At 46.3% G+C, this 13684-nt stretch overlaps 5 protein-coding genes across 5 annotated transcripts; 1 reads left to right on the forward strand and 4 right to left on the reverse strand.

Moving 5' to 3' along the window:
- The first annotated feature begins 1525 nt into the window (after positions 1-1525).
- BGW36DRAFT_462089 (Carboxylesterase) lies at positions 1526-3514 on the forward strand. The gene is made up of 4 exons (XM_046222154.1): positions 1526-1954; positions 2016-2118; positions 2172-2841; positions 2902-3514. The coding sequence occupies exons 1-4, from the start codon at positions 1541-1543 to the stop codon at positions 3317-3319; spliced, it is 1605 nt and encodes a 534-aa protein (XP_046071110.1). The 5' UTR covers positions 1526-1540; the 3' UTR covers positions 3320-3514.
- Positions 3515-4812: 1298 nt separating this feature from the next.
- Positions 4813-6079, reverse strand: BGW36DRAFT_298547 (membrane transporter; the record flags this gene model as incomplete). The annotated part of the gene is made up of 2 exons (XM_046211440.1): positions 4813-5781; positions 5837-6079. 2 exons carry the CDS (start codon positions 6077-6079, stop codon positions 4813-4815), a joined length of 1212 nt encoding a protein of 403 aa, XP_046071111.1.
- Positions 6080-6934: 855 nt separating this feature from the next.
- On the reverse strand, positions 6935-7886 carry BGW36DRAFT_408120 (cutinase; the record flags this gene model as incomplete). Its single annotated transcript, XM_046219070.1, has 3 exons — positions 6935-7233; positions 7295-7374; positions 7439-7886. The coding sequence occupies 3 exons, from the start codon at positions 7884-7886 to the stop codon at positions 7051-7053; spliced, it is 711 nt and encodes a 236-aa protein (XP_046071112.1). The 3' UTR covers positions 6935-7050.
- A 1142-nt stretch (positions 7887-9028) lies between these two features.
- On the reverse strand, positions 9029-10901 carry BGW36DRAFT_297731 (fungal-specific transcription factor domain-containing protein; the record flags this gene model as incomplete). Its single annotated transcript, XM_046211377.1, has 2 exons — positions 9029-10486; positions 10569-10901. The coding sequence occupies 2 exons, from the start codon at positions 10899-10901 to the stop codon at positions 9029-9031; spliced, it is 1791 nt and encodes a 596-aa protein (XP_046071113.1).
- Positions 10902-12284: 1383 nt separating this feature from the next.
- BGW36DRAFT_276688 (uncharacterized protein) lies at positions 12285-13353 on the reverse strand (the record flags this gene model as incomplete). The annotated part of the gene is made up of 2 exons (XM_046210193.1): positions 12285-12946; positions 13020-13353. Coding segments are annotated over 2 exons (996 nt in total), but the record flags the coding sequence as incomplete, so codon positions are not given.
- Between the last annotated feature and the right edge of the window lie 331 nt (positions 13354-13684).

The following is a 13684-nucleotide window of genomic DNA, read 5'->3' on the forward strand; positions in this document are numbered from 1 at the left end:
TACTATGGAGCTGGTTATAATACCATAGCCGGTTATGCCTTGTCCTTACTAGGTAATTTACCCGGTTTGAAGTCGGATAGCCTGGCTTGTTTAATGCAAACGAGTGAAACAAAGCGAGAGGAAATAGAGTGGGGTTGGTTTTAGCTAATATACTTGGCTTTATTTAAACTCTCGGGTATTCGAAACTAACGGACGCTATCTTAGCTGCTCGTTCTAGCTTCGGTAGCATATCCGAGCCTTTGCGATTATTTAATGTCCACCTTTACTGAATGCAAACCCTGGCGACACGACGGCCACAGAACCCATCAGAAGCGCCAGCGCGGCGGTTAAAGCTAAGAGCCTTGAGCATTGCTCGAGTAGGTGAAATTAAATGAGAGAATGAGCGACACTGTTCGTAGATGGATAATGTCGGCCGCTGAAACTTTGAAAGCCGTGGATATCTTTGCTCCCATTCAATAGCTCTCTAGAAATTCGTGGATGCTATCATCTCCTCAGGTGAGACCGAGATCGCACGCTCTTAAGACATAGTAGATAGGGTGTCAGAATGACGGACGTAGGTGCGATATCTAGAGAAGAGGAACAGGCACTAACAGCTCAAGATACGGAGTGTAAAGATCGATATAGCAAAAGGCTCTGACAGCTGGCAAGTATATGGCATTGTAACAACCCTGTGAACGCCACTGGTAGGGACTGCCGTGACAGAAGCTCACCGCCAGTTATGTCTCCTGAGGGCAGGGCCCCTCTGTCACCAGACCAATACCTGAAGGTCGGCATAGCTACGCACGAATAGTAGATAGATACGTTTTTGACACATTTTCTGTAATAAATGCCTATGTGAACTTAGATTTACTGCTTAATTGCAAAATATTACGCGTTTTCAAAAATTTATTCTGAGCTGTGTGTGGTGTCTTTGAATAGTAGAGATCAATTGTGATGACAGGCTACGGTCTCATTGCATAACCACGCATAGCTAACTCTTGTGGAGACGATTCTGAACTATTTAAATTCTAAGCCATTTACAACAAGTATGTGGCTGGCTGGAGCTCAACCAACCTGTACCAACAGTGCTGTTTTCGTGCAGGAGCTGAATATGCAAGGGAGAGAACTATGCTCTCCACCGGGTCGATTCCCCACAGTCGATTGAGTATGAGGGTGTCAAGAAAATATTAGATCCAAATAGAACTTGGATAGTTTAAGGTTATTAATAGCTAGACAATAATATTTCGTTCGAATTGGGTCTGTATATGGGCAACTGTTGACTGAATGTCTACTTTGCAGTAAATTCGGGAATGCCAGACTAGCCAATTGCCACTCATTTAAAGTGGACAGATGTGGAGACTGCAGTGTGACGATGCAACATGACATTGAATCACATCTTGAAGATCAATCCATGACGAACTCAACCATTGAATCCGTTCATGCCAAGAATTCAACCCCGCTTCCTTGTTGTGCTCTACACCCGCCAAAACAGGCTATAAAAAGGCAGCTGGTTGACAGGAGGGTCCATCCATGACATGAGTTCGTTGCAGAACAATCCAGAATGTTGACTCTGCGACTCCTTTGCCTGGTTGGCACTGCTGTTGCCACCACCACCCCGACGGTCACCGTCTCGTCAGGTCCGGTGGTTGGAACCATATCTCCTCCCAATGTGCCCTCTGGGGATCCATATGCCAATGTCTGGTTGGGGATTCCCTATGCAAAGCCCCCTGTAGACGAACTGCGTTGGAGACCCCCGGAGGAGCCAGAATCATGGAAAGAACCACTTCTAGCACAGAAACTGCCGAATGCCTGCCACCAGCAATTTAGTGGCGCAAAGCCAGGCCGCGACTTCCTCGAAGCGCTTATTAACAATCCTCCGCTAGAGGAAAACGAGGATTGTTTATATTTGAATGTATACGCACCTGCGAATGCATCTACTGATAACAAAAAGGCTGTTATGTTCTACATTCATGGCGTAAGTTGACCTTGGCCTGGAGGCTATTCATTGTTGAGAGCAGTCTATTAATGCAGAAAAGGGAAACCTTCAAACTGGCTCGGCCTCTGCTGCCAACTACAATGGCACCTCTCTGGCTGTCAATCACGATGTCATCCTGGTGACAATCAACTATCGGACCAACAGTACGTAACATACCTCCCTATTATTCCAGAAAACATAATATTTATGACAACAGTCTTTGGTTTCATTGAGGCTTCTTCACTTGACAAGGAGGACCGAAATCCCGGATTTGTCGACCAGCGACTTGCCCTCAACTGGACATATGATAACATCGAGCAGTTTGGCGGTGATCGCAACAAGATCACCATTTTCGGGGAGTCTGCCGGTGGCTATTCGGTCAAGCAACTTCTGGCAAACCCCCCGGGCCCTCCTGGACAACCTCCCTTCCGAGCTGCGATTATGCAGTCGCAGCAGGCAATGTTTCTCGGGAAAGCGCTGAGAAACGATTATGTGGTAGTCCGAGAACGGCTCGGGTGTCATACTCTCGAGTGCATGAGAGGCAAATCGGCAGCAGATATCATGGAGTTGGCCAATAATGGCACGTATCTGGGCACATCTCTATTTTTTGCTCCAACCAGCGGCTCTGGCAATTCATTCAATGACGTCCGTCCCACTCTTAGAAAAGGAACCTTTGCCGATGTTCCTGTCATGTACGGCACGAATAAAAATGAGGGCAGCATTTTTGCCCATGTTCGAAGGCTCAACACGGCGAAGGAAGCTGAAAAAAGGGCTCTACCCCCTCAGCAGGTGTTGGTAGATTACGAGCAGTCTTCGGACGCCGAAACCAACATGCTTCCGCTTTGTCCAAACTTGTCAGAGAGATGGTGTTTCTTGAACTGGAGCAAGTGCGTATAATATTTCCGATTGCAATTGAGCAGGATAACTAAGCTGATGAAAAATATCAGGTGGATGACCGGGGTTCCATTTACTTGCCCAACGTCAGAACTAGCCAAGTTTACCGCAAACCACAACCGCAAGGTGTGGCGGTACCGGTACTCGCCAGAGTTCCCCAACCTGACACCCTACGACGATGCAGGCGCATACCATGGCGCGGAACTGCCCCAGGTTTTTGGAACCTACAACGCTACAACTGCTACTGAAAACCAGATTGCGCTGAGTGCCTTCATGCAGAAGACGTGGACTGATTTCGCCAAAGACCCAGAAAATGGTCCTGGCTGGTCCTCGCTCAATGAAGACTCGAAATTGGCCGATTTCGGGAATGATGAGAATCCTCAAGGCATTACTTTGATCGAAGCAAAAGATGCGGATGAGAATTGTGGCGTCTGGTTCCTAGAATCAGAGGCTTATGACCTTGCCTGGTGATTTCTCACGCCATGAATGGTGTTATGTCGACTAGAACGTTAAAAAAAATCAGTAGCTTTCTCACAGTGGAAGACGATTATTGTGGAGTATCGAATAGAGATTTGTGCATCTATCTCTACTGAAAATGCGATCACCATACAGATTTGGGTCATCACTTACAGTCTAAACACATCCCATCATATCAGCACTGTTCACTTATAGTTATCTCTCTTTAGCTTAAAATTATCACTTACATCCTAACCACATCCTATCCTATTAGTATTATACACTTATAGTCATCTACTCAATTTCCGGAAATACGACCCACTAGCATGCTCAGTTGTCAGGAGTATTGTTCCGCGGTTATCGTTACTTCTCCGCAAACCCCATACGTTAGATGCGGTAAGGTTTGGTGCTAATTTATGGCTATAGTCTGGATTTTCGACTCCTTGCCGATTAGCTGTTTCAGATCCATTAATTATTTTGCTAGAGTTGGTCCCAGAAGAATAGCAAGGAACGTAGAGTAATACCCAGACACCAAGATCATCATTCTTTCCTCTTACAGAAGCCTCCAAAATGCAAGCTCGAGTCATCAAATATACCAAGCCGAATGCACTCTAAGCGTAGACATAAAAACCTTATAGTGACTCCAGATAGTAAAAGCAGACCTAAAAATAATAAAGACATCACTCTTTATATTCTTGAAGCTACTGGTTTTCTTTCTCAGTTTATCATTGATGATAGTGTTATTAAGTTGGACCTAGTGTAAGTCCATATCTGACGTAAGAATTAGGAGTATGCTTGTTCTCTTGTAAGGAGACATAATCTCCCTGCCGCTCATGAGGCAATGCATCCACATGTTTTACTCAGCTGTCCCTAATAGATTTAGTTATTAAGTTACCTTATTTCGCTATTGTAAACTAATAAACGAATCATCGATCAAATGCAATTGATCCATTTAAGCTTGTCCGAAAGAACAAAAAGAAATAGCTGGAGAAGAGAAAGAACGAACAATGACGCTGGCAGGAACCATTTTACAACAGCGGCGTATGCAACGCAGCGCGTGTCTTGTGATGTCAACCCATTACATTTTCTCCAATAAAGTGTTCTACTAGTTACTAAGTACTAGGTACAACAGTGATTCATGTTTACCACAGCATTATAGGCATGGGGATGTAGTCTCTCTACTGGTGAAGAGTATGGACATCAGGGGCGAAACCCCTAGTTCTGAGTCAGTTTGACATTAGTCGTTTCCTTATCCCTGACGCTTTCGATTGTTGTGATCTCGCCCACAGCTCCGAAATTGCCCTTTGCAACGGAATCTTGGATTTCCTGAGGAGGAATCACACCATCCTCAGAGAAGTAGTTGGTATCGGACACATATTTCAGAACGAGGAAGAACATAATTGGGAACGAAACCACCTGCATGATTGTCTGAGTGAGAGTTTGGCCCCTTCCCGGAAATTTGTTAGCAACAGCATGTATGCATGGACATTTTGTTAATCAAAATAGACTTACAGGTAAGAAACTCCCCCAGCTTCCTGACCAAAGGCAATTGCTAACCCAGCACTTAACATTCCCTTGAAGAAGCCGCCGTATCTCGCAAGCAGCTTTGGCTCATTACTCAGAGCGCTCATAACCCACATGACCATCATTTGATCAATAGCGTAAGCAATTCCTGTGAATAAAACGACAAAGATATACTCAATGTAAGGCTTTGAGGTCCAATCCCAGCCCGGACTTGTGATATCCCGTTTAATGTCATATTTGATTTGAAAGCCAAGTGCAAGCCCCCAACCAACCAGAACAATTACACATGAAATGCTCAATCCCATAGCTCCCCGAACGCGACGCGCATATTTTTTATTGTCAAGAACTAAACCGAAGAGTAAAGTGGAGGGTATCTGGATTGTCCAGTTGATCAGAGCGCTTAACGATCGTGTACGTAGATTAAATGCGTGGGCTGTCAAAGTTGGGATCAATGCCGAGGACATTTCTGTCGCTGCCATTGGAACAATCAATAGCATCACTCGAATATCCTTCAGAAGCACCAGACACCCCTGGATTTCGGTCCTGAAGTCGGACGCGGTGAAATGCGCAAGACGAGTTCCGTCTTCGCGCACTATCTTGGCAGACGGAAGGATACAAACGAGACTGACTAAAACGGCCGAAGCCATGATGACAATGAAAGTGATGTACACGGAGGTTGGTACCCCGGACAAAGTTGTGACATCCTTCGTGATGCAAAAGACGACAAGAGCCCCAACCGCGCAACCGACGGATAGAAGGAAAAGTTGCCAGGCAATATAAGACCCTTTGTATTTCTCCTCGGCATAGGCGAATTGGATATAGCCTGCAACAGTCCATAGTAGACCCGCTGAAATACCGAGTATGACACCACCAAGTAGCGCAAACCATGGATGTCCAGAGATATCAAAGTACCACAAGCCTCCCACAAAAACTGAGTAGCCTGAAGCACCGAGCTTAAGAGCTACTTAGCATGAATCTTTTTTCAGGGTCTAGAACAACTCAACTTACCGCCATCGTCCATCTGGGCCCAACAGTGTTCATAACACTCCCTCCGAAAAACCCAGTGACGGTAAATACTGCATAGAGGGTGGCATAGGCGGTCGTCGTTACGTGGGCAGATGACGGTTGCGCACCGCCGGCCCCAAGACCCAAGATGGCCAAGTAGATGCCGACTGTTAGAGAGAGGATAATCCCAGAGATGAAATTCTGGGTCCAGGGGTTAGAGAGTCGTAACTTTGCTTTGAGTCCCATGTTGAATTATGTGAAAGATACTTGACAACGTGAGAGATTCAATAATCGGCAACGGTGTGAGCCGACATATATATACATTGTCATTGGAAGTAGGCTCAGGTTGGATCTTATTCGGTTCCTTCGCTAAGAAACCAACTCACACCCATTGTTCCGTACCAATCGGCTGAACGTAACTTTCATATGTCTTCGCCGTGGGCGACTTTCTTGGTACCAATCGCATTGAGCCCTCGGTGGTTTCTTCCAACACCTGAACTTGCTTCAACTCAGGACAGATTCCTCCCAACTGGCTCACAGCATCTGGTGAAAGTAACTGCTAGCTAGATAGGTATATATCACACACAGCCATTACTATTTAGGAAGGGCAGGATTTTTGCCAGTAGAATCAAGTTGTACTAATCATTGAATGAAATGATATTTCGGGTCGCTTTCAACTTATTGGGGATTGCGGACGTCTAGTGCAATACGCCATTCCGGAAAATAAAGTCCACAAACTATTTAATTCCATTTCAGCTTTTGGAATGGATCACTGGAAATGCCAACTGGAGATGGACCACGCATGGTCCACTACCGTACGACTGTTGGGTGAATCTCAAGCTCGCCCTCGGCGACTGCCAGCGGCGCCCACGTAGACCCAACAATCCAGTCTATTCCACACCAATGGATGGTTGTCTATTGCGTTATCGATGTTAGGATAACATGTTGAACTAACTACAAACTGCTTAAAAATGCAGTTTCGAAACAATTGCATCGACTGCACTACCGATGAGCCTGGAAACAATAGGATTATTGTAAACGAATGACAAGGCTCAATAAATGTACAATAGCAAATAAAACACAGATCAATACAGATTTGTTCCTCCCTCTCCCCCTTTCCTTTTCCTTTTCATCTCACTCCACCGGACTTGAATGTGGAATCGAGATATTTTCCGCTATACCTGCACCTTGGATGCAATGTTTACCCTTTTCCAGGTTTATGCTGCATGAGAGCTAAGCTGCTGGCCGATCCACTGAGAAGCCTGTGTGTTGTATGTCTGAGGGTACTGCAGGTGGACCATAATGTTATTGCCGCTTGCGCAGAAAGGGTCCCCGGTGTTGCAGTAGGAATGGATGACATTAGCCCAGGCATTGCAGGCTCCTTTCGGCCGAGCGTATATCTAAGTTTCACAGTGAGTACAGTGACCTCGGAATTCTGGTTCTTGAATTTGTCACACTTACCCCGTTCGTGGTCGCTGTTCCCTCATTCCATGACTCGCCTGCAACATGGCCGGGATCACCATATCCGACCACGGCTGCAACTATATTCTATTGTTAGTGATTAAAATCGATACTAGTAAAGTGAAGTCAATGTCGCCTATTTACTGTTCTTTCCTTGTGATGCAGTGATGGTTGGACTACCAGTGCCACCCTTTGTCGCGCTTCCAGAGCCACAAAGAGCGTCTAAGATAATTTGCGCGCCTTGCGAATAACCTATAAGCACGAGAGTCGAATTGGGACATGAGCTGGTGTATTTTGTGAACTGATTGGTGACCGCTGTGATTCCCGTGGACACATCATCTATGTATGTAGGATATGAGCTTGCCGGGTAATTAATTGCCTCTTGAGTGGCTCCTGAGTGTGCGTTAATGACTAGTTGCGCTAGAGACCCTATAGAGCCGTCCCCAGGAGACTCTGTGGTCCCACGCGCAACGAATAGATGGATAGGAGCACAGGTTGTTTGTCTCGTCTCAGCCGCGAAAGACAAGGGGGACGCAGTGGCCATGACAACAGCCAAGAAGCCAGCTGCAGCAATGCTAGGGCTGAAGTACATGTTTTTCAGAGTTTCGAGGTGTATAAATTGGCTGATAGTTGCTAGAATCCTTAGCTCGACGGCTTGAATATGATGTTCTCTCTACACTGTCCTTTTGACGGCAACATCAACCGTTTTATAATTTTTAGTCTTGTCGCATTTCCTCATCAAACGGCCACCCAACTGAAAACATCAGATATCACGAGAATGCCGCAAAGTTTACCGCCAGGCTGAACCGCCTGTCGTTTCATCCTACCCCACAATGATCTCCCCCCGCAGAAGGACAAACAGAACTATGAGCTTGAAGTATGGAGCATTTCCAACTATAAAATTTAATCTCTTGTGCGGGGGGCATGGGCACGTTCATCATGCCAAGCCGGGTTCTTTGAACGGCTATGGTATGATAACCGGCCTTCGATGCACATCACCCGTGTTATATTGTGTCCCAAATTTGGTGAGTTGTAAACTAGGAGTTATGAGCCCGCGGATGCTAGGCCAGGTGCAAACCTTCAGTAACCCAACATTCCGTAGAAGCCGAGAAGAGTGCCTTTTCGTATGTGTATTGAGGGTGAGTGAGCTACTCACTTGTAGAACATCAGTCACTCTCATATGCCTCCCTGTTCCCCACCACCAGGCATAGCGGTTTGTGTAGCAACTCTACGTAGATCATAGGCTTTGCTGTTATCACCTATACGCTATGAACAAAAAATTCCGCGGTAATTCCGGGTGAGAGGAAAAGATCCCGCATCTGCCAAGCGAAGCCCTATCGTGAGGTGAGTTTCAAATACTCCAGGTCTGTATCCGACTTTGGACCGATTGCCGTTTCCTGGTACACGGCTGCTGTATTATCTGCCATGGCTAAACTTCAAAATTCCCTTACGGTATGTTGAATAACTAAGACTTAAAATGAAAGTTTTTTTGTATGTGGCTCGAAATTGTCACAATCCTTCATACCTGGCGAAAGTTCTCCACGCCAAGACTTCAGATCTTGGGCCAGCGCTAGCGTAACTAGCGAAGCTTACCTTGACTACAACCGCAAAGTTTCAATAGCCGATACGGTAACTTATATCGACACTATTTGCTCATCTTCCCGACGCTTGATTGGCCGTCGAAGAACTTTATTATTCACTGTAGACTCTGAAACGTGCTTAAACGACTTTGATTTAATTTTGGGGCAGATAGTGGCATCCTGTTAGCTCCTCAAAATATTGGCTTCCCCACATATTCCACAGCGGTTGGTAGTTAAAGACATCGGACAATGGTGGAGCATGTCCGGTTACCTGAGGCACACTAATACCCTCCGTCGTGATAGAATCTTCTTCCGCGGTTGTAAGAGGCGACTCGCCACCGTCTTGACCGTTGTATGTGTGCAATACGGACTGGTGTGGTAGAGATGCATGATTGTAGTCCAGACCCCCAACCTGAAAGGCTACCGGTTCGGGTCTTCTCTCCAGGGGTTTTTGGAGAAGGTGGCCGGGCATGTGTACTGAAGCCCAAACACCGAGGTCATCGCTCTTTTCTCTCAAAAAAGGATCCATCATGCGAACTCCAACCTGCTGCGCCACCGAATACAGGAAGTGGGACGCAATCTGGGCGTAGATGTGGACGCTCTGCAACGGCTTCAGATAGCATATACAGTCCCAGAAATGACGTAGATACCGCTCACCATGTTCTTGAGAGCTAGTCCGGTATTCGACCAAGTGGTTAATTGCCGCTGTCAGCAACATAGTCACGCTTGCCGAAGGTAGGAAACAGATCAGCCCGAGGTTCTGTAGATCCTCGAAGTGCCGCATGATTTGTACCGTAGAATGCCGCATTCTCCGTTTGACTATTCTCAGGTCATTCTCGGGAGCTGTCGACTGTGATGAGAGATTTAAAAGCACTGGGTGGTTTAGAGCGCAAGTGATAGTGTGATAGAGCATTTTAAGTAATGTGCTATGCACTACCAAGACATCCTCACCACGGTCCAGACGTGGCTCCGAGTCTGGAGCATACTGCAGCCGTTCCGGGAACTGTTGTAGCCAGATCTGAAGATTCGTCTCAATGTTTGTAGTGCTCTCGAGGTCGAGAGTGTGGGTCTTTGGGAACAGCACATTGGTGATTTCCGTCGTCATACCCAACTTTGGGCTCAGCTCAATATAGTGTTTTCGAAAAATTTCCTCAATGAAAATACAGAGCTTTGCCTTTTCTATGCACAGCAGCGCAAGCTTTTGCTGTAGAACTGTATCCCGTAGGAACTTACAATGCCCCAATACCACGGCTGCCGCTGTATTTATTGCGGTGGTAGGGAGTGTGACAATCTCAAAATCTGTCTCTTCCAACAAGGGTAGCTCAAATTCGGTAACGAGGATCTTCGGCCGCTGCCGGACTCCGAGGGAAAGGACGCGGTCTCGGAGGAGGCAGGACCATCCTACTCGCTTCCACAGCTTTTGCCTCTCTTCAGACATCTTCGATCCAGCAGGATTCCGGAAGAGGCCTATGGTACGTGCTACAAGGCATGCGACGGCTACCCAGTACCAATGGTTGGTGGAGTCTTCATGTTTCTCTTGCCAGTAGGACATTAGAAGCAGACTCTGAACAATGCGGAGTCGATCATCTTCGTATTTGAAGTCATAGACTAACTATAATATTCATTAGCTAGTCGATCTAGTAAATGTAATCCTTGAAAGAAAAAGGACACGAATAATGCTATATACAAGTTACCTTAGTTCTGATGAAGAGATGTTCCCTGGCAGCAATCCTAGATTCAAATCCTGCAGCTTGAAGATAGGACATGTCGACAAATGCCGACCCGGCAAACATGACCGCGTGAAAAAGTAACAGACTGATTTGGCCTTCTGAACCATTTGACAGCAAGGCAGAGAGAAAGTGACCTAGGTCGAGCAGGGGGCAGATAGGGTGGATCCAATTAATGTAGCTTTCAAGAAGAGCATATCTGAGTTCAGAACGAGGGGGAGTGAGAGCCCCCTTGGAATAGAGAAATTGTGTGTCATCAGAGGGGAAATTAGATGAAAATGGCTTGATGTAAGAGGGCATGTCTTCATCCTTAGCTGTACTGCCACTTGCTTGCTGAAGCGTCCACCAAGAGGCTTTCCGGCTTATAGAAGCGTTATCTACGTCCGGCTCGTCAGGCTCACGGTCTGCTGATCGGACGAATCAGTCTACTATGCTGCTTAGACTGGTGTTTCCCTGGTGCAAAAAAACTCACAGATCTGTTGTGACTCCTCCTGTCTATCTAGAAATGGGCTGATAAAAGGCTCAGGTTCTCGATGTTTCTGCTTTCGGCGTGTTTTCGTCCTGCGTGATTAATGAACTTATGCATTCCTCTAAAGCTTCGATAGACACGCAAATACGTACTTCCCACGCCTGCTGTCGACCACCATGCACTCTAGCGAGTCCATACGGCAATTGGAGCATGGCAAACCGTGACGTACAACATCACATCGCACCTTTTGGAGAAAAATCCCTGTTATTATACATCCTACACGACGCCACGAAAGCCTCATGCGCACCTTTCTTGTTCGGCACCTTGTGCAGGCCATGGAAGCCCGACGCTTGTTGAATATCCGTGTGGAAGTACTGCTATCCATGATGCGGCTATCTCAACATTCATGAAACGATGGATATCTGCCTTCTGGGACTTGCATGTGTTTAGCCGGGGGGAGGGAGGAGGGAGACTTACATTTGGGTATTGTCCCCGACCCAGCGGCGGAAACACGCTAGAGGACCCCCACGCCTACCCTAGTTTACCCCGGTATTTAACACAAGCGTTGAGTTATTCCAATTATCAGATTAGCTCACTCATATTTAAATCATACAAAGAACTGCTAAAAACTACCGCCTATTTTCTAGTACTGTCTTGTGTGGACTCTAGCTAATGTAACTTGACCTGTACATTATCAAAACCATATGGGACGACATGAAGGGTTGGGTTAATAAGGGCCTACTCACAATTGACCAGCTCCCATATAATCATCTCCGTGCAGGTTGCCTAGGATGGAATGTCAGATAACTTTCCGTAGCATTTAGACCATACAATACTAGCAAGATACCAGGCCGTCATCAATGCGGTAACGTCCATGAGAGACTAAGATGTACTTTCAATAGCTCCGATATTAAATCTATTAGGATGTTCTGGCGGGATTATGGTGGAAAATTCTGCCCACTGCGGGAGGTTACTGAGTTCGACTAGAGCAGGTAAAGGGTATGCCAGATATAGCAGGTGAGAAGGAAGCACTCAAGGAATGAGAGTATTCTAAGCATAGGTCTAAACACCTAGGAGACATATAGCCTTGTTTCTTGCCAGTAGTGCCAAGTTGTATTCATAATCGTACTATTCTAGCCTGATTAGAGACGATGCCGTAATTCTTCCCACGACGATGCTTTGGCGGAGATAGTCCTTTCCAAGAGCATTCCGACCATAAAATTTACAGTCTCTTCTACAGCTTTGACTGTCACTTCATGCCCGACATCTTCTAGAAACACATTGTGCAAAGAAATCCCCTCATCGGCTAGACAACCATCTGATTTGATCATCACCCGGAGCGCCGTGAGAAAAGGTCCACAGCAGCGGTACGGGACCAATTCGTCGGCAGTGCCAGAGATGTTCAAGACGCTTTTGCCGCGCAGCGTCCTTTTCAGCTTCTCTGCTGCGCTTTGATCGTATTTTTGATTGTTCAAAACGGTTTCCGGATAAGCGGAGAAATAAGGTTCCCTCAGAAATTGTTGCCCCGCAAGAAGGGCGGCTGGATCGTACCTTTTTATGAGGTTCAGAAGACTCTGGGGTAGAAGTTTCGAGTCCATAAGACTATTATGATTTCGTATCGACTGCGAAGTATCTGACGATAGCGACGATGAGTTCGACTGGCTTGCACGTTCTACCATTAACCTTATAAAGTCAGGGCAGCCGAGAATAATCACCGCACAGCGAACTCGGGGTTCGTGGAAAAGGGTATGCCACGCAGCGTGTCCGCCAAGTGAGACGCCGATTACGGCATGCATGCTGATTTCAACGGTGGCTTGAGGAAACAAGTACAGCATCAAATGGTCCATGAGAAACGACAAATCCACAGAAGTGCCATCTACAGTTGTTGTCAAAGTTAGCTCGTCAAAATTCCCGAGTAAGGAAAGAATCCCAACGCCCTCGTAACTCACGGTAGGTAGCGAACATATCTTGAGCATGTGTTTCGTTCCCCTCAAGCCAAGTTTTGTTAGCCATAGAATCAACCAGTCTGGAACCGTGATTCCGCTGATCAAATGAGACTGCGATCAATCCTCTCTGGCGCAGTGGCGAAGAATTTGCAACATCGTACCACTTCTCATTCCAGTGCCCGACCAGCGATGTCGCTATTGGCTCCATGCACGCTTGGGAATTCAGCCTGCCGTGCAGAAGCCATACGCATGCAAATTGTGTAGTCTGTGGATGGAGCTCATTGTAGCCGTATACGGTGATGGGAAGACCTGCAATCAAAAATGATCTTTTCGAGATTTTCGCTTTGGGATCGAAATGTACATTATCCATGTGTGTATTCTGCCGCGGGATAGGGTTATCCATGCGGGAGATCTCTAGTTGTCTTTTCTCGCTAAGTCTGTGGCTGTTTCTAGGTGTTGTAAATTGAGTCTTGATCAAGCAGATGGAAAGAGCTTCATCAACGAAATTATTCCGTTGATCATGAGATTTATCTTCTATGGTGTATATAAACACTCAAGTTTCCTCAGGATATAAAATAGCTATCTTTCCTCTGAATTACAACACTAGGGAGTCAGTAAAAGCCGACCTATAATGTATACGCTGACTAGCGGTAATTCATTAGAAGAGC

The sequence above is a fragment of the Talaromyces proteolyticus genome (assembly GCF_021365285.1).
Source record: "Talaromyces proteolyticus strain PMI_201 chromosome Unknown BGW36scaffold_7, whole genome shotgun sequence".
Classification (NCBI taxonomy): Eukaryota; Fungi; Ascomycota; class Eurotiomycetes; order Eurotiales; family Trichocomaceae; genus Talaromyces; species Talaromyces proteolyticus.